This window comes from Phalaenopsis equestris, unplaced genomic scaffold, assembly GCF_001263595.1.
Source record: "Phalaenopsis equestris unplaced genomic scaffold, ASM126359v1 Scaffold000180, whole genome shotgun sequence".
Lineage (NCBI taxonomy): Eukaryota > Viridiplantae > Streptophyta > Magnoliopsida > Asparagales > Orchidaceae > Phalaenopsis > Phalaenopsis equestris.
Window position 1 is genome coordinate 1068350 of NW_018164622.1, and position 23170 is coordinate 1091519.

The following is a 23170-nucleotide window of genomic DNA, read 5'->3' on the forward strand; positions in this document are numbered from 1 at the left end:
TTCTTTATTCGAGTAAATCTCCCTCCCGAACCAGATGAATGACTCGAAGAGGAGATGAATCAAATAGCGAACTAACGTATGATATCAAATAGGCAAAAAAATCAAAAAAAAAGAAAAGAGACGGAAAACTTATGTAGAGATAATTCTCGTGTGATGGGTCGAGAGTATACGTCCAAAACAGAATCAGATCGAAGTATCTCGAAAACAACATATAAGCCACCCGTAATCAGAGAACCAAAAAGAACATTTTTTTTGTTTTGGGGTCAAAAGTTTCCCAGAGGAACGTGTTATTACTGGTTAATTACATCTCGGGGGATACCCAAAAAGACTCGATGGAAGGAGTTTCGCTTTATCATCATGAAACTGGGGTGTAAGTTATCAAAAGGTGATTATTTCGTATGGAATGATCTCAATGCTTTGAAGCTCACGCTGTGTCATCGGGCGGAGAGTGAATCTCCCACACCCAAATGGGTAACGGCTTCTTAGCTCACGAAACCTACGAAATAACCATAAATCACTTCAACAGGGGTATCCCAATAAGTCATAGCACATCCAGATCGTAAGGACAGGACAAATCGTCGTATCCCGAACAGGCGGCAGCTTATCGGCATCGGGCCGTCAAAGTGACATCAACGAAGTCAAAGAAGCAGAAGTGGCTCAACAGAGGTAGTAAAAAAGGTAGGGAAGAGAATCCTAGAAAGTAGAGGTAGCCAGGTCGGAGTACCACGGACCCGTCATCCCAAGCCACTAGGACCCTAAGTCTACCTAGTCGTGAAGGTAGTCGACCCAACACAACTTGAGATCGCTGGTCAGCAATCTGTGAATTGCGTCATCCACAGTGATCTCGGTAGTCCTAAGATCAAATGAACGAAACTCTATCATTCAACTAAAAAGCTGGAGCTTCAAGAGGTGAGACTTATACCTGCCCAAATGGAAATGATGCCTCAGGAAAAAAGAGAAAGTGGAGGTTCAGCTACAAAACTGTGAACACTCCGACAAGAGGACTTACACCCCGTCTAGGTCGAGGAGCATGATATGAAGACAGTTAAGAAGGTTCAAAACTTTTTAATTTTAGAAGGGACTCTTTTTATGAGATAGACGGCAATGAAAATTGTATCGTTCCAAAAACATTTCTGCTAGTTTGATTGAAACATGATGGAGTGAGAGACGTCAAGGAGGTACGGGTTTTCCTCTCGGCTACCTCATTTTGTTGAGGAGTGACCGTACATGAGCAATGGTGGAGAATGAGCTTACTCACCAACAGTTCACCCAAAATAGTTTAAAATTTTACGACTATTATCGGTTCGAAGGACCTCAATAGGAGTTTTGAATTAAGTTAAAACAAAGGTGTACACGTTTTGGTGTGTGACAGCAGCTTCTGATTTGTCTTTTAAAATGGAGACTCACGTAGGTCATCAATCAAAGTTAGGAACCACATTTTATTTTTGTGGCTAGGAGTGTGATAAGGTGTCCATAGGTAACTGTGAATGAGAGAGAGGAGCAGAAGGAGCGCAACTGTGGAATGGGTAATGGACCCGATCATATTTGGCTAATTGATATCTCACAATTAAAATTAGAAAGGACTTTATTAGAAAACATCAAAGGATACTACTTTTTTAAATATTGAAACCTAGAATGACCTAAACGACAATTTAATAACATAATAGGATATTTAATGACTCGAGATAAGCTACAACTTTTGAGAGAAGAATTAATAATTTCCTTGCTCTTCTCTTGGAAGTAGTAGAGTTCAACTACCCTCTTAGCAACTTCAATCATCCTCCTCGAACAACGATCCTGAAAAGCACAACCATTAGACGAAAAGTTAGCAGCACAATGAATATCATTTGTCAAATTGCTGTCAGATAACAAGATGCGTTGTAACTGTGAAACATGTAAAACAGACTCCAGAGTTAGATCGGTTATTAATGCAATCAATCCTTTATCAGCAATGGAACTACAATAACCATCGACAATTATATATGCATCTTTTCCAAAGCAAGGATAGTAAGTCGAGAAAGCTCGCGAACATCTAGTCATATAATACGTGGCTCCTGAATCAATAATGCAATGACTAGAGGAATAAATGGTGAGAGCTATAAGAAGAGTACCTTGTCGAACGTGGGAGGTTGACAGACCTTGAGCTGCTTGATTGGCTTCAAGAAGCTTTATAAATTGCTACATCTAATTTTTTAGTGATTTGGAGGACTCGGGGATGTTTAGAGTATGAAATGGTTGAGTCGTGCCTTATTTGATCGTCGTTGTGAGTCCCTCGGCAGTAGAGGATTTGGCCAAAGGTTTGTATGTCAGTTTACCGTGAAGTTTCCAACATTTATCCCGAGTGTGGTTGGACTTGTGACAATAATCACAAGTGAAGTTACCAGTTCGCGGTGGCATCAATGAGGGCTTAGCACTATTTGAGATCAAAGCGGATGACTCAGCTGAAGGTGTAGAAGTACCGAGCATGACAAGTTTCTTGTTTTCTTCCCGACGAAACTCGGTAAAAACAACACGAGCAGTAGAAAGATGATCCCGATCAAAAATACAGCACCGCACCTCATCAAGGTTTTTGTTAAGACCAACATAGAATTGGAACATACGATCCTTTTCTACGAGCTTCTAGAAGAGGGATAAGTCCGTAGGAGAATCTCAAGTATAGTCGTAGTATAGGTTGCATTTCATTCATAATGCAACAAGATCATTATAGTACTGAGTCACGTCATTGACCCCTTTTGCTTCCCGAATTTTCTTAGATATCACATAGAATTAGCAGAAATTTCTCACATCCGAATAGGTATCACGGACAGTCGTCCAGAGAGCACTAGAAGAATGAATGAACATATATGAACGACCAATCGAAGTCTCCATGGAGTTGATCAGCCACAACATGACCATAGAGTTCTCCACTTCCCAGGCTCTATAAACAGGTCAGTCTTTGAAGGCTCGGAAATCAATCATGTGAGGTAATTGAACTTCCTACGTTCTTTGATAAACAAACACACTGCTTGGGACTGTTAGAGAAAGTTACTGTCGTTCAATTTATGGGTAGTGATAAAAAAGCTCATGTTGATTTCCAGTCCTCCGGTATGCAAGGGAACGGAGGTTGAATTCGATCCTCTGGTAAAATCAAAAACAGCTTCTAAAGGTGATTCAGTTTTGGAGGTCCGATAGAGCCAAAGGAGATGTTATGGTTCTGAAACATAGATGAATTCCAGTAACGTCACAACAGAAAGATACAATTGTGGGAATTTGCATACTTGCACGAAACTACAAAAGGTTGTTAGGAAATAGACAGGAACCTGCAGAAATAAAATCAAGAAACTATAGAAGGTTGTCAAGATTCAGACGGAACATGCGGGAATAAACTGCAAGAATTCGACAGATGAATTCCAGTTTATGGCAGATGTTGTTGCTGGAACAGGCGACTATAGAACCAATGAAACCTGCGACTGGAAACATACGAGAAAGTGCAACTAGCGGCTAGAACTAGAGACTGACGAGATCTGCGATTGTTGCTTATTATAGTAAATGTGATGCTGCTGCTGGAAACATGCGCCAGTAGAAAAGGCAGATGGCAGCGCTTGTAGAAGAAGGAACTGCCGACTAGTGGAAAAAGTGGAGGTCGGTGGCTGCTAGAACTAGCAAAAGAGGTCGGCGGCTGCAAGATCTAGGTTTATGCTCTGAACCCATGTTGAGAATTGGAATTGAAGAGCTCAATTCAATTTTAGTGATAGACGAGGGGATATTTAAACCCAAATACAATAGACGCAACAAAAGAAAGAAATAAAACAAAATAAAATAAATCGAAAAAGTATAAAATAGAATAAGGCGAAGAAGAAAATACATAACGAGGGAATTGAAGCTAATAGCATGAAATAATAAGTAATAATGGTCAGGAATTTAATTAGAATTTGATTGCCATAATAATAATAATAATAATAATAATAGTCTCAAGCAAAAATAAACCCTAATTCAATTCGAAATTAGTATAATAAAAGAGTGTACAAGGACCAATCCAACAAAGTAGCCTAAATTTTCCGTTATAGAAGTTTCGGGACAGGAAAGTCCTTCCTGTCCAACTCCTACGACGTAGGAGTTTGAGGAATCCCATTGCTGCTCTAATGTCACTCTCCTTGAGTAAGATAGGCTACACTTTGATCTCTGAAAACATCTAGATCCTTGTAATTCGACAAAAAGTCAATAACATTAAATGCAACAGAAATATAGTAATCTCCCAAAAAAAATCAATCTTTTAGGCATTATCTTTGATCAACTTAGTAATTTTGAATGGACTATCAGCTTTAAGCTTGAGCATATCGCAAAAGAAACAAAAAAAATCTATTCTTCAATCTGATCAGTATTGTCACCCTCGTTAAAGACGCTACTTGTCCTGAACATTTTTGTTTGCTTTTGATATTTAATGTTTTATTAAATAATGTTTAACCTCACAACTCATGTAACTTATGAATCTCATGTTCACGTATGTGTTAAACTCGATAGCTAGAAGCATTGGCACTAAATCTTAGTAAGAGGAATTTGATCCTATATAATCTCAAATGAGCTATGATCTATAGACTAACTAGTGGATTGGTTTAAGGCAAACTTAACCTGCAAAAAATCAAATCTCACTGATGTTTTTTTCTCACAAAATACATGAGAAGATTACCCAAATTGTAATTTACAACCTCTATATGCCCATCTTTATGTGGGTGAGCCGTTGAACTGAACTGAACTGAAGTAATATGCCAAGCTTAACCCATAGGGTCCACCAGAAATGGTGTAGAAACTTAACAGCTCTATCTGAAGTGATGGTTATGGGCATGTCATGAAGACAACAATCTCCTTGAAAGTATAAGTTTGCATCGTGTGACACGTCCATCGATCTATAATAAGGAACAAAATGTGTAATCTTGGAAAAATAGATTACCACCATCATAATAGAATTCTTACTTTGTATGTCCGTGGCAAACCCACCACAAAGTTTATGCTTGCATCTAACCGAAGTGTTTCTGGAACTAGAAGGGGAGTGTATACAGATGTATTGTCTTCAAGTTTTAGCCAAATGACAAAAGTGTTTCTGGAAAGGGGAGTGTAGACAGATGTATTGTCTTCAAGTTTTAGCCAAATGACATCCTACATTATCAGACATATCTCTTCACATCATGTACTAATCTGGGCTGGTATAAATTGACTTCACTAAAAAAATAAGCTAAATGCTAAGTATCAGAAGCAAGCAAAAAGTTTAGGAAAGCCCAGGTCGCTAAGAAAGGTGACTTTGTGTGAATTAAATTGAAGAAGAAAATGTATCCTACGTAGTAATTTGGAAAACTCAAGCTTTTAACTAACGGTCTATTTAGAAATGTTAAGAAGATCAATGACATTGCATATAAGGTAGATATATAGAAATACTGCAATTTGCTACCTTTAACATCATTGAATTGTTGTCCTACTACGGAAATCTAGAAGCTTCTAGGGAGGTGAGTAACATGAGAGTATCCCGTCAAGCACGAAAATTTTTATCAATGGTGAATGGCACACTATAACACAAAAGTCTCCATAAAGCTATAACGCATAATGCATAGCGTAGCACACGCCATTTTAAATATTGCACAAAATATTAAAAACATTAGTAAAAAAATACAAGTAAATGTGAAATAACATTAAATTGAAAGATAAAATAGCATGAACATAAAAAAGAAAACTTAAATTCAAGTGTCTAATATCTCAATTACTTAAATTTAAAAATATTATTACATTTTACAATTCTAATATTTTTATAAATAATTAAATTAATCATTCGAAGAATTATCATTATCATCATAAGTCAAGTAACTTTATTTTTTTCATCACCATTATTATAACCTCATGAATTATAATTTCCATCATCATTCTCATCGAGCGAGTGGAGCTCATTATGTATTGCGAAATTTTCCTACGTGCCACATAATTCTTATATATTTACATATTCAGAACCTAAACTTTATTATTTACATATATAGTATTTCGTAACATAATCACATTAAATTATATTCATGAAAAGGCGCACTTCAATTTTAAAACATAGTATTACTGGTACTTTTGATTTAATATTAAAAATGAGTGTTATATAAATATATATTAAAGTTTATATCTTAAATGTGCAAAGATAAAAGAATTGAAACAAATGTATCTAAATTTACTTATCATTTTTTTAAATTAAATCTTAAAAATCAACTTAGCATGCATCATAAGAGCAATGCGCTGTGCACAATTGCCCATGCATGGCCTAAATGAATCACGTCATTTTAGTGCATCTTATCATGCCATGCAAATAGAACAGAGTATACTGCATAGAGCCATGAGCAAATGGCAGACAACATTTTCTACCATCAACATGTATGGGCGAGACAAGCACGAGACAAATGCGAGATGAGATTTTTTCGTCCAGTTAAAACCAAAGCGAGAAAATTCCAGCCTGCTGCTAGACCATCGGCCCTATAGGTCCTTGTTCATCTTATATTGATTTATAATTAGGGTTTAATATGTGTCTTGGTACAAGTATGTAGCTTGGAACCTAACATGTCACATTTAGGTTTCGATTTATTAAAAATAAACTGTTTTCTTTAGTTTTTCCTTGCCAAATTATAGTATCATTTGATCATTCTCAAATGATTTACCTGTAACTTGAGTGGATCTACGTGTTGATATCTCTCAAACAACCAAGGACCTCTGATACCACCTGTTTAGCAGCTGACCTGCAATTTTCTAGTTCTGGTTTGCTGTCCCAGCCACTAAGTGTAACGATTTCTTAGCCACCAGCAACTTTTCACCCTCCTTTCTCATCCTACAACTTACCTAACTGCTCTCTTGATCGCCCCGTCTACCAACCTTAGATTGATGCCATCCAAAGTGCCAAATGCTAAAAAGAAAATACTGTTTAAAGCACAAATTTAAACACAACAAAGATGATAGAAGAGAAAAAATGCAAAATTTTAACAACTACTCATTTTAAGAAAAGAGATTGACGATTAGAAGGTAGTGGCAAGCATGTTGGAGGCCATTCAGTTTCAGGATGAGAGATCCACTTTTCTACTCATGCACTAAGCCAGCGAAACCAACCCATTGGAAATAGAAATATACAATTTCATAAAAAAGATAAAAATTAGAGCACAAATATAATGAAATCCCTGAGCACTTGTATACCATTTAGGGATGCATTCAACTCCACCAGCGTTTCAATAAGTAATAAGCGAATTCGCATGCTAGAGGATGCTGGTTGAACTCAACACCCCAAAACAAAAGAAAAGTTTAAAAAAAAAAATCATTAAGAATAACTTACGGAAAAGGGTGCTGGGCAAGTACCATAACTATTGCTTCTCTTGTGCCATCTTTTTCCTTATCTCATGTGCTGTATTAAAAATACCCAGCGTTGGTGTGTTGCAAATAAAGCATTTCTTGTTCTTTGAATGATGCTGCACATCAAACGGCAAAAGAATGTTAAGATCTAAAGGAACAAATAAGTATGGAAGATGAAATCATGAATGATGCTTAAAGACAGAGCATGACGATTTCTAGAGAAGTAGCCAAATGAAGTAGCTCCTCGTAAGACCTTTAGATATCTATGTAAAATAGCTCCTGAAGCTAACTGAATAAAATAAGATGGCCGCTCTAATAATATTGATGGTGTTGATGGTTGGTTCATTGTTAATATAAATATGGTCATACAGACTGAGGTGTGATACATCCCTAAAGGAAAGTATTAGTTCTGGATTAATCCAATTTATCCAATCAAGGAACAAAAAGTCATGCTGACGCAATTTTTGTGTAATGGTTGTATAAAAGGATAATGGTCTTTCAAAATCTACACTTCCGGATCATCTAAAGATCCATGAAAACACTTCAATCAAAGACTAAGGGGGTCATTATCAATCTCCAAGCCATCAACACAAATCTAGCAACTCGATGGAGATATCCAAAAACAGTAATCTCAAGGTGGATTCATGCAGTCATCACTTTGCCCTACAGATACAATGATTAAGCACCGATCTTTAGAGATGACCTGTATCGATCCTAAACCCTCCAACCAACCAAAGGACTAAAATGCCCCAATCAAACAGCATTTTCATCAAGTGTTAATCCAAGAGACCAAGCATCTCTCCAGATTTACCATTTATCTCTAAAAAAGAATCAAACCATCCATCAACCACACCATAATAAAAAAACAATATGAGGAGAAAAGTTAAGTATTTTAAATTCAATTCAAAATTTTGATGCAGACCAGACAAATTCTCTTGACTAATGACCAATATGCTTGAGGCTTAAGAAGAGAGAAGCAATCACATCCAATTAACCAGACCAAGTTTAAAAATTAGGACCCCTGCCCAATAAGATGAGAATAGAATTAGAGTTGATCCAACTAAATCAACTTGGGAATCTAATTGTTCAAAAACATGCTTAGCTCGACACAAATACATTTGGATGATTTAAGGCACCTTTAATTAAAGTATTTTGATATACAATTGACATTTTAAAACAGAACGGAAATTAAAAGTGACATAATTTCAAACAAATTCATACAAGATGCCCAAGTCTATAATTATCCATCGTTCTTAAAGCGTTATAGTGTCCAATCTAACATTTCTTAAAATAAATTGCTTAATAAAACACAAACCAAACTATGCAGAGGCTTAGTGAATCTTAGATCCCATCAGAATCCATCCGATTAGGATCCCTACTGCTCACCCTCTTGATTCACATCCCTGCCCTGTACTGACAATTCACTTGTAGATAAAATACAAAAAGTGAGATAAAACTCAATGAAAAGATTAATGCATTATAATAGAATGCATGCTCTATGAGATTGCTTAATACAGTCATAGAAAGCACTAAAAAATTCAAACATAATATATTCATAAGTGTTAATAAAAGCATAACTATTAGATTATATTATAAATTCATGCAGCCACTTGTCATAATCGATATATAATCATCTTCAAGTCACGCATAATTATTATATCCCACCAGTTTGGCTTGCTTGACGTGCTTTCCATTCGACGCTTTAGAACTAAGCTCCAGGACCTACGATCTTCATATTCACTTGTCATCAATTACCATATTCTAGAGCTACATTTAGTAGAGCCTGTCAGCCCAAGTTATCATATATTAGTACCATAGAGCACAATCTATTTAGTATTCATATGCTAGTGTCACAGTTCATAATAAGGTATCCAATATGCATATACAATGGACACTTTAAGAGAAAAAAACTACGAAATTACTTTCATAATGCGGAAAATTAAACTAAAATAATGTTTCAAGAACTTCCATCCCAACATAGTCATAAAGAGCTGAGTATCCCTCACAGCCTTCTCACTGTCACAACTACTTTCTTCACTCATAATAAAAAATTCACAGCCTTACTTTTCCTTTTAAAGCTCAAGAAGTGACAATAACAGCTTGATCTCATATCTCTCATAATCTATGATGGCCTTCTCGAGTAGTATCTCTAATTTCCTAATTATGACACAGATAATGACCCTTCATATCATTAGATTGCCTACTCTTAGCCACTAGGTAAGGCCTCCCAATAGTTATGACAAGCGGAAACTTTATATGGATTATTTAATTCCACTACTTCCACATGAATAGTCGTATTGCCTGATTTAGTCCAAGGTAAATGGCTGGATAAAGAGGGGACCACTAAAAGTTCTTCATAAAATCCAAATATCCATCAGAAATGTAACACAAATGAGTCTCTTAAATCTATTTGGCACTTCAAATTGGCTATTGACAAAAAATCCATTTGATCATATAAAGTTACTCCTAAATATATTTTCATCCACTCAGCCATCAACCCCTTCACTTATCCTATTAGAAATCATCTTCACACCTTATAAAACTACTCTGCAAGCATTAAATTGGCAATTCCTAATTGAATTGCCATGGCATTAATCTATCTGTTACTAAATTGAATCAGATCAACCAACATGGGCCTGGCTTATGCTCTTGATCTGGACATCCATCTTTGGTCAAAACAATGAAAAGATTAGGTTTAAATACTTTAGGAATTATAATCCCGCCGCCCCAATTAAAGAATTTCATCTTTGAAATTTATACAAGCACTCATGAAGAGGTAAAGACACATGCATCTCCTCTCAGTATCTACTTCACATTCAATTTGATTATTTCAAAGAATGTTGACCATCAGAATCTTCTTAGTACACGATGATTGACATTGTTGAGCTAGGTTCTGCTTTGGTTGGTCTTCAAAATATAAATTAGGATGAATTTTTATCTCTTATAAGTCATAGGAAATGACAAACATTGAGCCCAGAAGATATTGCTTGAGTGAAGAAATATAGAAGAAATCGTGCACTTCCTAACACCGCAATAATATCAAACTCTATGCGATTAAACTAGCACACACAAGAGTCTTAAAAGTCCAATAAATCATAGAGCTTTCCCTAGACAATTGACTAATCCTCAGGAAGAGTTGATCACCAGCATTACAGTGGAATCTTTATACTTTGGAGCCAAATACTTCTGTTGATCTTACACCATCTATAATCTTTCCAGAATAACTCGTCTTCTTAAATTTCTCATCAACCAACTAATGTCCAAAGGTGAATCTCTCCATCCATCTTCAATTCAACACAACAATGATATGCATCTTCGCTCATACAAGACCATATGGCGCCATTCCAATGCTTGCTTAATGATTTTTGTTGTATGAAAACTGTACTAATAAAACAATGTTATCCCTAGCTATCCAAAATCAACAACACAATCTGAATAGATTTTCAAATGGAATGCCAACTAAAAACACCCATCAATCTGCAGATGAGTTCTTAGGGCTTTTTTGGATACACTTCCACAAATTGGACATAAATTACTCGTCCCAATCATACACAATGGTGTATGACATCATGTGGTCGACCAATAGTCACTAACTAAACTTAAGCAAGATTAATTATGTTTGTATTTGACGAAACAACAAGAAGATAGCACTATTTGTGAAATGGTCTGCAGTCACCTAAACAATGTCATGTCCTAATGACAATCATGACATTCTGATCACAAAGTCCATCACCACACCATCCTCTTGCAAAAGTTGTAAAGTTGTATTCGGTATTTGGTGTTCGGTCTTAACAACCAAACAGTATAGCATTTCCTCACAGATTCAATCATATTGTTCTCAAGTCCAGTCTATTAAAAGTATTACTCCAAATACTGATACATCACATTGACTCCAGGTTGGATAATATATTTTGAAACATGTGATTGTCATAAAATGATTTCTCTCCAATCATTTGTGGATTAGTACGCCGAGTCATACTTCAAAATTGACAATTTCATTGTCATCTTCTTGAAAATCTTCTCAGCTTATCCTCAAGCGCACAACCTCAATTTAGCCTGCTCTGAATCTTCCACTTAAGCTTGGGTTAGCTTTTAATATTTGGGAAGTAATGCCCACATCATTCAGCAAACAAATTATAGTATTATAACAGAATTATTAGTAAGAACATCAACTACCATGTCGGCTTTCCGAAGATAATAATGAATTTTCGAATCATTGTCTTTTAAAAATTCTAGCCATTGTCTCTGCATCAACTACCATGTTGGCTTTCCGAAGATAATAATGAATAATCATTGTCTTTTAAAAATTCTAGCCATTGTCTCTCATAAGTTGAGCTGTTTTAAGGTAAATTAGTATTTCAAGTTCTAATGGTTAGTAAAGTTCTCAAAAGGGACACCAAAAAGGTAAGGCCTCTATACCTAGAGGGATGAAGCTAACTCCAAATAGTGTGCAGTTTAAGCCATCTTGATGTGGAAGTGCTTACTCAGCCATTTTGCAACAACAATTATGTGAGTATCTACATGGAAGCATCATAATAAATATGAAACACTTCAGTCCCATCTGACAAACTAAAAACATTTGTTGCAATGAGACATTTTCAACCGTCAAAAATCCTTCTTGTCTATGTTTATACTCTCGAACTTCATTTCCTTCTAAAGTAGTTAGTTCAGTGGGGTTATTTTCTGAGAAAATGCATCAATGAATCTTCTATATCTAAACAATTCAATATAGCTTCGAACTTCTGATACACAAGTTGGACTCACCAAATCTATTAGGGTGACGATCTCCTGAAAGTTTACAAGGATACCCAAAACACTAACAATGTATTTCAAAAAGAAATCTTAATAAGTTAAAAAGCACTACTTTTGCATCCAATCAGTGAACATGCAAGATGTGCAGTATAGTTCGTAAATGCACCGCATGCTAGTTTGGCCTTGCAAGTAAATTAAACCATCATCTACGATGCTATCACAAATCGATCAATATAAGGTTGAAACATTTTATTTATTAAATCCCTGAATGTTTTTGGCACGCTATGCAATCCAAAGAGCATAATAATAAACTCATAATGGCAAGAACATGTCCTAAAGATTTTCTTCAACATATTTTGCTCCTTGAATCTGAGTTGATGATATCAAATTCGAGATTTGTCATGGAGGATATTATGGCACATTGCAATTGGTTGAATATTATGATGTAATAAAAAAATATGAAATAAACTATATTTTAATTTTAAAAAAAACATAATGAGAAAAAGAACAATAACATATATATGGCCTTCACTAGCAATCCTTTATTGTGATTGTATTCTTCATAATTTAAGTTAGTCATATCGAAAGAAAATAGAACCACAAGAATACATGAAAAATCTTGCACCATGGAAACGCTACTAGATTTGAATCTCCTTTTCATGGGCAGTTCATTGTCATTAGTTGTATCTCTAAACACTCATCTCCTAGCTAAAGTTAATAAAACTATATTCCTAAAATTACATTTTCATTATTCATCCTTCCATAATAGCTATTACAAGAGTGTATATATATATAAGCTCACACATGATGAATCAGGACACTTGAGGGGAATTCCAATGTGTGACCAACAATAGAAAAAGAGTTTTGCATTGAAAGTGAAAAGAGGTATATTATTCTTTGACAGCTTGCATCAGAAAAAATATTATTTCTAAGAAAGGGTAAAAAGAAGAGCCCGGTTCATGCATAAAAGAAGGTTACAACCATAGAGAGGAGGTAAGAGATTAAAAAGTTTCAGCGATGTGTCAAGATTTTGTTTTGGAGTTTGAAAACCAAGATGGGAAAACTTTCTTCTAAGAAGTTGAAGATCTCACTAAGCGGATGAAAATTGACGGCTTATACGTAAAAAATCGATAAAAAATGGTAACATTGGTCAAAACACCAAAACACGATTATGCAGAAAATAGTGATGGATTTGACTTCAACGAAATTTGGTGTCAAGTCTGGGTGACAATGTATTTCGGCGAATTCGCCAACTCATAATATTATATCTCATATCAAACTCAAACACTTAATTTTCTTATAATTATATTATTCTTAGGCGATGTTTGGCTGCAACAGAAGATTTACATTAATAGGATTTAACAAATCCGCATACTTCGCCACGGACGCGACGAAGACGGAGGCGCGAGCAACAGAAGAGTAAATCTACCTCATACACGGATTTGATAAATTTGGAATTAAGGTGCGGAGGAGACGGGAGGGGACAGAACGGGTTGAAAGAGGTAGAACAAGAGAGCGTAGGATTTAATGGAGAGTAGGATTTCGATTTCTCCTTTTTTGGTGTTTCTTTGAATTTAGGTTAAATCAAAGGTTAAATCAAGTTAAAAGTGTCTGTCAAACACCCCCTTAGTAACACATAGGCTAAGACATTTGCATACTAATCTTAAAAAATGCTCCTATATCATGTTATCAAAATTTCAAAGGAGATACTTGTCCATAACCATCTTTTTTCCTTGCTTCAACGAAATTTGGTGTCAAGTTTGGGTGACCATCTATTTGGGAGAATTCACCAACTCATAATATTATATCTCCTATCTAAACTCAAACTCCTATTTTTCTCACAATTATCTTATCCTTAGTAACATATAGGCCAAGACATTTGCAAAATAATCTTGAATTTTTTTCCTATATCACGTTGTCAAATTTTCAAAGGAGATACTGGTCAATAACCATCTTTTTTTCCTAGCTAAGAGAATCAAATCCTCCCCTGTTAAGAAATTATAATAAATAATCCTTTTTAATAGTTATTGTAATTGAGTCTTGTAACCTCCTACAATTCTATCAAAGTTCATTCAGTCAGGAACTTATGAAATCTATGTGGTACATGGTAGAATGTCTATTGTAAGTCGGTGAGATATGTCCAAGTAATAGATAATAGGCGCAATCCTAGTCCAACTATCTCTTAGCTTATATATCTCAATTGAACTAATAGAGCTTCAAAACAGTTTCATATTAAGTCTATTAACCTTGATGGCTAAATCAAGGAGAGAGAATACTTCATTCACAAAAGAGAATAAAAATTGGTTGATGGGAATGCTAAATTTGACATTTTCTCTTACCACTCAATCTCCATCTGTTATTGAGAAAGAAATTTACCTTGAGTGTCTTAATTCGGTCAAGAGTATATGAACAATGAAGGGGAAAATACTTTGCTATCATGGAGCACATTTCCATCATGCACACATGAGAATATTTACACTTTATCTCCAAATAACAGGATAGGAATACTAGTGTTCAATGGATATCACTCAAACCTTAACTTATGTCACCTTAACTCATGTCATGTAGCCTTAGTAAAGAATAAATAAGATAACCTAAATCAAACAATATAATTACAAGTGAGTCATGAAAATACATCACAAATGTCACCAATCTTAGCTCTTCTTAAGTTTCCTATTGGGTTATAGCATAAAGTCGAGCAATTGCAATCAATTCAATGAGGTCTTGGAACTCTCAAATAAAGCACCATCCTTCCAAGAACTACCATCAAAATGTTGCCTCAACTACCTCTAAGTACAAGATAGATCTAATCTGACGTACTAAAAAAAGTTTCACGCAAAGTGTCAAAATTCTTTACACCAATAGTATTGTTAAAAGTTTTTTGAGAAATATCAAAATTTTCCTGGGGACTATAATCTATGCATCCTTCCACTACAAAAAGTTATTATGGCACTAGCACTCTTCTAAGGCGAAGGGCTACCCCTTTCCCAACACATTCCTCCTTTTGATTGATCCATGTAATGCATAAGTTGCATATACTCATTCTCACTCACAATGGTTCATTACACCATCAACTAATAACTAATACTTTGCACACAAAGGGTAATCTTACTTAATCCCTTAAGAAAAAAAGCACATTTTACCTCAAAATGGGCCATCATAAAGGTATATCAAGCTGAAAAGACGAATTTTGCAGGTATATCTAGCCACTAGCAAGTTTCTCTACACCAAACTGTAGTTATATTTCCATCTGAGAACATGCAGTGAACAAAAAGCCCTCTTAATATCCTCTAAAAATAACATCATATGGTCAATTTTCAAGACCAATATGCTTATGTCATCTTACAATGCTTGACATCTCAAAATAACATAAAAGCTAATAAAGTAATCTTCTTTAAAACAAAACATACATGTGTATGTGTGTGTGTGTGTGTGTGTGCGTGTTCTTGACTCGGTTAACGTTAACCAAACCTCACCTTAGTAGGAGTTATTATTCCCAACACTCACCATACTAATTGGATTATATGATCCACCAGTTGTTTGAATAAATAAAATGCATAAGCCATGAGATATTGGCTATAAAATTGTCATGATATGAGTTGTTATTTCCAACACTGGTTCATGAAGTGTGTGCACACACACCCCCCACCCAAAATAAAAAAATAAACAAAAACAACAACACTGCAGAGCAACACTTTGAAGCACAGTGTCAAGCTCACTTTTTTTTCAACTTCTTAGTCAGATTGTGTGATTCATATTATAAGACAAATAGTTCATAATAGCCTATGATAATGTTGTCAATACATGGTTGGTTAGTAATCTTAAAGCTATTCACACTCTCCCAAACAAAACTAGCTTCTAAAGAATTAATTATAATAGCAATGATGCCAATATTTATCAAACATACTCATCATGAATGACAAACATGCTCATGATACGAGGAGCAGAAAGAACCTCTCTTAAGTAGCCTGAGCCAATTTAAAACATTGGGACCCCTACCCAAAAAGATTTCATTAGAAACCTTGTCCAAATAACTCATCTTGATTAATCCTACCATTACAAAATTTCCTAAACATAATAGGAATTAGTTCAGATATGATCGGTCTCACAACCACACAAAGTAATTAAAATATTCAGAATATAAATCAGTCTTTCATGATAAAGAAAATAAATTAAAATGCTTCATAACTAAATAATTCATATATATAACGCCTCTATGCCACCATGGTCCATTTTCCATAAAGTTTTAGGGTGTCAAACCTAATATTTCACACAGAAAGTCAAAATAACTCATGAACTAACTCAAATGCATAACACATCCAAGATTCAACATAAATCTAGCCGACTAGGCTCCCTCATGCTCACATTTAATCTAATCCCTCTATACATATAACAACTGAAAATAAAACCAATAATAGTGAAATAGAACTCAATGGAAACTTAACATATTAGAATAGAACAAGCGAGATAGCTTAATATGATCGAGCTAAATACAACGTTAAAGATATAACATATTTGAAAATGCTCATATAAGTAATCATAATGATATTATTTATGCTCAAGCCATAGATAGCATGCATCTGTTCATACATTAGCTTCCTTATAATGCTTTGCATTTGATACTTTAAAGCCAAGGTCCAAGACCTATTCATCCTCCTATAAAAGAGTTTTCACCCTTGTAGAGTCAATAACTTACATTTATGAGAGTTGTATTCATCATATGCCCATTGTTCTATTTTATCATATTTTCATATTTTTAGCATATTTTTGCGTGCCATTCACATTCTTTTACTCATCATTCATTCACATGCTAAGTCAAAGTTCATAGCAAAGTATCTAATATGCAAATATAATAAATATGTCAAGAAAAAAAAAACTATGAAACCACCTTTACACAGCATAAAGTGTTACACTAATAAGAATTTACACCTTAAAGTAGTAAGGAAGAGCTTGTTAAGTTAGCCTTATTATCCCCCACCGCACTCCTACATCCCGGCTTTTTTCTTCACCCACAATAAAGGATTTGCGCCCTTACACCACCTCTTAAAGGTCAAGAGGTAATAATGGCCTTCTCTTAATGACATGGCCTACTATTTAGAGTTGTGCTAGGATAGGATGAATGTCTTCACAAATACTATATCCAGTTTCCTAATTCTAATCAGAGTAAAAGCATTTAATATTGTTAGGTTACTTACCCTCAAAAATGAAACAAATCTTCTAAAAAGCTTCTTCCAAGCTCTTTAATTATTATGATAAACATTACGTGTCTTGTTGTTTGACTTAATGTGTATTGAATGAAAAAATAGGATGGAGAATGAAAGAATTTTTTGTAGAATTTGAAAGTCCATCAAACATGTTCAGCAAATGATTCCGTAAATTTATTTGGCACGTCTATTTGGCAATTTACAAAAAAAGCAATCAACCTCAAAGAGTAACTCATGAATAGTTTTACATCCACTTGAGAACCAACCTTTCCACTCAATATATAGAAAATAATCTTAAAACCTCTATTCAACAAATATTAAATCAAGTCAGTGACTCCTATATGAATTGGCCCAGCTTCTATTCTTCTAGCATTGAATGGAATCAGATCAACTAACCAAAGATGTGCCTTACCTATTCGATTTGACCAACTTTCTAGCATAAAAAATCTAAACAAGGAAAACATCAACGTTAAAAATTTTAGGTATTACACTTCAAGCCCTTCAATTTTCTTAAAAAGGTTGGTTGAGTCATTTTGACTCATTTCTTAAGTCTTCAAATCTGCTTATTAAATTTACAATTAGAGTGACTTTCTTTCAAAGCATTCATTGAGGCAAGCTAGCATAAATCTTTTAATGCGTGTGTGCACGCAAAGAAAAACACTATGGTTGACATCCTATGAATCTCTTCTACAACACCTCTAGCAGGCAATAAGGTGTTAGCTAGATGTTAATGCAATCTACTCATTGCAAGTGTTTTGGTACGATAGACCAAAAAACAACACTATGGTTGACATCCTATGAATCTCTTCTACAACACTTCTAGCAGGCAATAAGGTGTTAGCTAGATGTTAGTGCAATCTACAAATTGCAAGCGTTTTGGTATGATAGACCATAAAAGTTAAAATGACAACTATAATACTCAAAGTTCATGTTTTAAATTGGGCAAAACAAGGCCCGCCTCAATGCTTTTTACAAAAAAAAAAAAAAACAACGGGCTTACAATCCCAAGGTGAGGCATACAACTCACCTAGGTTGAACCGTGCCTCTAGGCACGCCTTAACTTAAAAAAAACATCTAATTTTTTTTAGGTTATTCGTAAATATACACCATCTATTAATATTCACACCTCATAAATAAATAACAATAAATAGAATGAAAAGGTATCCATAAAAATTTAAGCTGTTGAAATTCTAATTATCTACAAAGTTAATTGATGTTTTTATTTGATAATTATTCATTAAAAATAAAAAATATTGGGATTAAAGATAATAAGAAATGAGGGAATATAGATACGAGGAAGGAAAAGATGTGAAATAAACAACTCATTATGCCAATAATCCTAATGAAAGTCAATTGAGCGATAAAAGTGACAGGGGTTTTAAAATTACAAATTAAAATGATAATACCTTGTTAGATTCTTGTTTAAGTGGGAGACAGTATGAGCAAGAAAGAAAAATTAATATTGAACTTATCTAATTGTTATGTTTGATATTTAGTATTTTATTTTAATATCTTAGTTTACTTTGATATTTTGATATTTTGATATTTATATAACTCATTTTATTTTAAAATTGGATGTTAAGATATTAACATGTTGATCTTAATTTACGATTTATTACTTTTTACTTAATTAGATATTGTTATATTACTTTTAAATGTGTTAATAAAATAAAATATTAATATATCATTTCTTACTTCACAGTTTATAGTGTGATTTTTTTAAATTTGAGGCATATGCCTCAAAATGCCGTGAGAATAACATCTCACCTTATAAACAAATAACTCAATACCCAATAACACAATTTTAAACATTGCTCAAAGGTAACTATGAGCCTATAGCTTGGACTATTTTAGAAATTGAGATGGCTAGCATCCAGATGTCCAAGTCTTTCAAACATCTCATCAACCAATATTCACCCTTTTTTGGAAGGCTCTTCGAGTTGTGACTTTAGATTGTGAACCAAAAACTTGAGTCTTACAATTAAAGAAACTTTCATCTTATCTATTCACTTCATCATTTATCTCTTAGTGAGCACGCTATATTTATGTGTCCCTCTATTTGTAAAATAGCAACCAATTATTTTGTTTAATTTCTTTCCATATACACCAATGAAATTTCAAATGGTTCAATGACTAATATAATTCTACCTTCATTCAAAAAAATCACACTAATAATACATGACCAAAACAAGTGACAAATCTGTAAACTTTTTTCACTACCGCCCCAAAAATTCAAAATCTGGCCATCTATAAAGTTGCTAGAGTACAAATAACCTATGGTTTAAATCACTACTTATATAGATAGTATTTGAATAATTTACAATAACATTTTGTAGTCTTTCAAAAAGAAAGCAGGATTAAAGATTAATCCAATGAATAATACTACACTATTGGAAGAACCATATGTCATCATGTCATCAAAGCGATAGATCACCAACAAGGATATTCTAGTGTGTTGTAAAATCTTAATCAATATCAATTTCCATAATTGAGCCCATGTTCTTCCAGAATATTCAATAGCCCCTCTATTTAATTCTAAATTTTGAATAGTACTCAATCATGTTTTCAGTTATATAATATATCATTTAGAAAAAATTAGTTATTTTAACTATCGTCTTTTCCCAAACAAAACACGAATTTTCAATTCATTTGGCTCTTAAATATAAAGAACTACTTTTCTCTTTCTTCATAGACTCGATCAACATTTTGATAACACCCAACCAAAGCAAAGCTAATACTTAAATTGTTATGATATTATGATGTTACTCAACCAACACATCACATTTTCAAAAACAAAGGATAACTCAAAGATGCGAATGAACAAAACAACCCATATTTCGAGGATATAACAACTTTTACCAAGTGACATTTTCATCTTTAATCATAACTCCTTGGTAGATTCTTCAATATCAAGCACTTTGGGCATCACCCAATTTGCACTCAAGCTTCATCTTCATTATCGATATATCACCTAAGCTCGGGTCCATAGACATCAAAACAAACCAATGAAAACTTTTCATATGTTCAGTTATATTGGATTCTACTGAACAAGCAATGGGTCTGAGTGGCCTTTGTTTAACAAACATATAATAAAGGATAACATTCTCTTTCTCCTACTTAGAGAAGTTATGGTCTCAAGACCTTTTTCATCCTTAAATGATAAGAATTTTTCACTTTCAACATAATAATACCTAATTGTTGATCACTGAAGATAATTTATCCTTGCAAGTGTATCATGATATTAAGGTCCTCCAAATGTTGATGCAAAAACTGAAACAAAAACCCTGTAATGACATTATAACATTACTGCAAAAAAGCATCCTATACATTGCATAATCATATACAGCTATTTGTTTTAAAAATTAAAACATCTATCAACTTCAATAAATAAAGAGATACTAACAAAGAAAATGCGTGTAATAGTCTGTCCCAAAAAAGCTTAGTATTTCCAAACTTTCTTTGAAGGGTAAAGTAAAACAAACAAATGATCAAAAAGTGATCATGCATCCCGGAATATCTGTAAAAACTTAATGATACTGTACTGGTTTTTCTTTTCTATGACATAAATTCATCGCTACTCTCTCAAAGATGAGCAAAATGTTTTGGTAAAACTATGGAAAAGTTTCCCTGACAACATAGTGAATAGTTCTTTTTGTCGCACATTTTCAGCTTATAAAATTGTGAGATGTCAAATTTAAAAAAGCAAAGCCGATGAAAATCATTAATAAGTGAGGCAAAAAGTATCCATAACTAAAGCAAAAAGAAATCATCAATGAAAAGAATAACCAAGGTACATCCTCCTGTAAATGTCTAGTAAGAGCATTCATAACTAAAGCAAAAAGATATGAGCATAAAATTGATCCCTGATGTAATCCAACTAAAATAGGAAAATACTTGGTCAATCCTCCTACTCGAACACAAATAATAGCTCTAGTATACATATCTTTAATGAGTTGAATATAAGTCATATCAACACATTTCTTCTCTAGAACTCTCCAAAGGATTTCTCTTAGAACCTTATCATAAGAATTTTCTAAATCAATAAAAATCATGTGTAGATCCTCCTTATTCTCTCTGCACTTTTTCATCCAACCTCTCAATAAATGTATAGTATTCATAGTAGACCTGCTCGACATAAATCCAAACTGATTATGATAAACTTTGTATCACGTCTTAACCTAATGTTCAATTACTCTCTCCTATAATTTTAAAGTATGACACATCAACTTAATTCTTCTATAATTTACACACTCTTGTGCATCACTTTTATTCTTAAAAATGGGGACCAAAATACTCGTCCTCCACTCCCCAGGCATCTTTTTAATCTTTAAAATAATATTAAAGAGTTTAGTAAGCCAAGAAACTCCCAAACTTCCTAAATATTTCCACACTTCAATAGGGATGTCATCAGATTCAACTGATTTTCCGCCCTTGATTCTCTGTAAAGCCTCCTCAACTTCTTTTTTTACTAATGTGATGGTAAAAATAAAATATTTTATTATTATTATTAACGAAATTAACAATGATTAATGCACAAATGCAAAAAAAAAAAAACTTGAAAATCCAATAGAAGCTGCATACCTTCAAAGCACAATGTTCACAGAAGTAGTGCTTGCACTTGGTCATAACTGCATCCTCGAAAGGTCTCCTACATATAGAGCAAGCAAACGGCAACTCAAGGTTGTCATCATCATCTTCATCATTCTCACCACCTGCATCCTCCCTGCCGCCACCCATGGCCAAAGCTCTCTTCCTTGCCTTCTCTCTCTCATCCCAATCCTTCTCCAACTGCCACCCAGACTTATAATCGCCTCTATCGTGCATAAACTTACACGCATCCCCAAAACCACAGTAGCCAGTCTCCTTATAATCCTTACAGATGTCCGGCTGGTAGTCGAACCTTGCCGAGACACGGATATGCGCTGACGCGCGCAGCGGGCCGTGCGCACCGCCGGCCTTCTCGCCAGCAACTGTCTGTTCGCGGCGGAATCCAGCCTTGTAATCTGTGTAACCGTGAATGCCATGATAGACCTTCGCGTCGCTAGTTTCCGACCTGGATTTCCCCTTAAGAGACTCCTCAGCCCGTTTGAGGACTCGTTCGCGGATCGCACGCGCGTCACGATCGAACTCTGTCTCGGTTTGTAGAGAAGCAGTGGCGCCGCTGTCATTCTGAACCTGGATCAGCTTGGACGACTCGTAGTGGAAGATGTCGGCCTCGCTCTTCGGCTCTGGTTCGCCAACATCGTTACCGGATGACTTTGAGGAAGGAGCTGCGGTGGAGAACTGAAGTGCCTTGTCGGATGCAATGGTTTTCTTTGGTCTTTGAGAAGGGAGGGAGGTTTGGGGACTTCGGTCGCCGTTGTCCTCATCTTCGGGGGATTCAGTGGCAGTCCTCTTCCGAATGTTCTTGTTCCTTGAAGGCTTCTTAAAGAAACTGCAGACGTCCCCACTCTGATCGGCCATTTCTGATGCAGAAATCGAAGCTCGAGGAAGTACTAAACAGCGAGTTGAGCTATGGTTTGCGACTGTATGGGGAGGGTTCGATCAGGAAGGCGAGGGTTTCGGGAGCGAGAAATATTTGCGTAGATAAGACTTCATACATCAGCATCAGAGGTTATTCTGGGAGTAGGGGAGTTATATTCGGGTTATACCGGAGGTTACATGATTAATACAATTTGTTGTTCAACAGTATTCACTCCTCTTTTGTCTCTCTCTGTCTCTCTTCTTTCTTATGCTCTACTTCTTAGGATGTGATTCACACACAAATAAGAATTCAACACTAATACTATTTCAATGTTTTATCATACCTTTTATTAGATTGTTTTAAGAGTTAAAACTCAATATTTATGTTTCAACGAAACTATGCCTTTTTCTTTGGT

General features: G+C 34.8%; 1 protein-coding gene across 1 annotated transcript; it reads right to left on the bottom strand.

Moving 5' to 3' along the window:
- Positions 1-7059: 7059 nt before the first annotated feature.
- LOC110022282 (zinc finger CCCH domain-containing protein 1-like) lies at positions 7060-22854 on the bottom strand. Its single transcript, XM_020721147.1, has 2 exons — positions 21873-22854; positions 7060-7451 (listed from the first exon to the last, which is right to left on the bottom strand). Exons 1-2 carry the CDS (start codon positions 22752-22754, stop codon positions 7347-7349), a joined length of 987 nt encoding a protein of 328 aa, XP_020576806.1. The 5' UTR covers positions 22755-22854; the 3' UTR covers positions 7060-7346.
- Between the last annotated feature and the right edge of the window lie 316 nt (positions 22855-23170).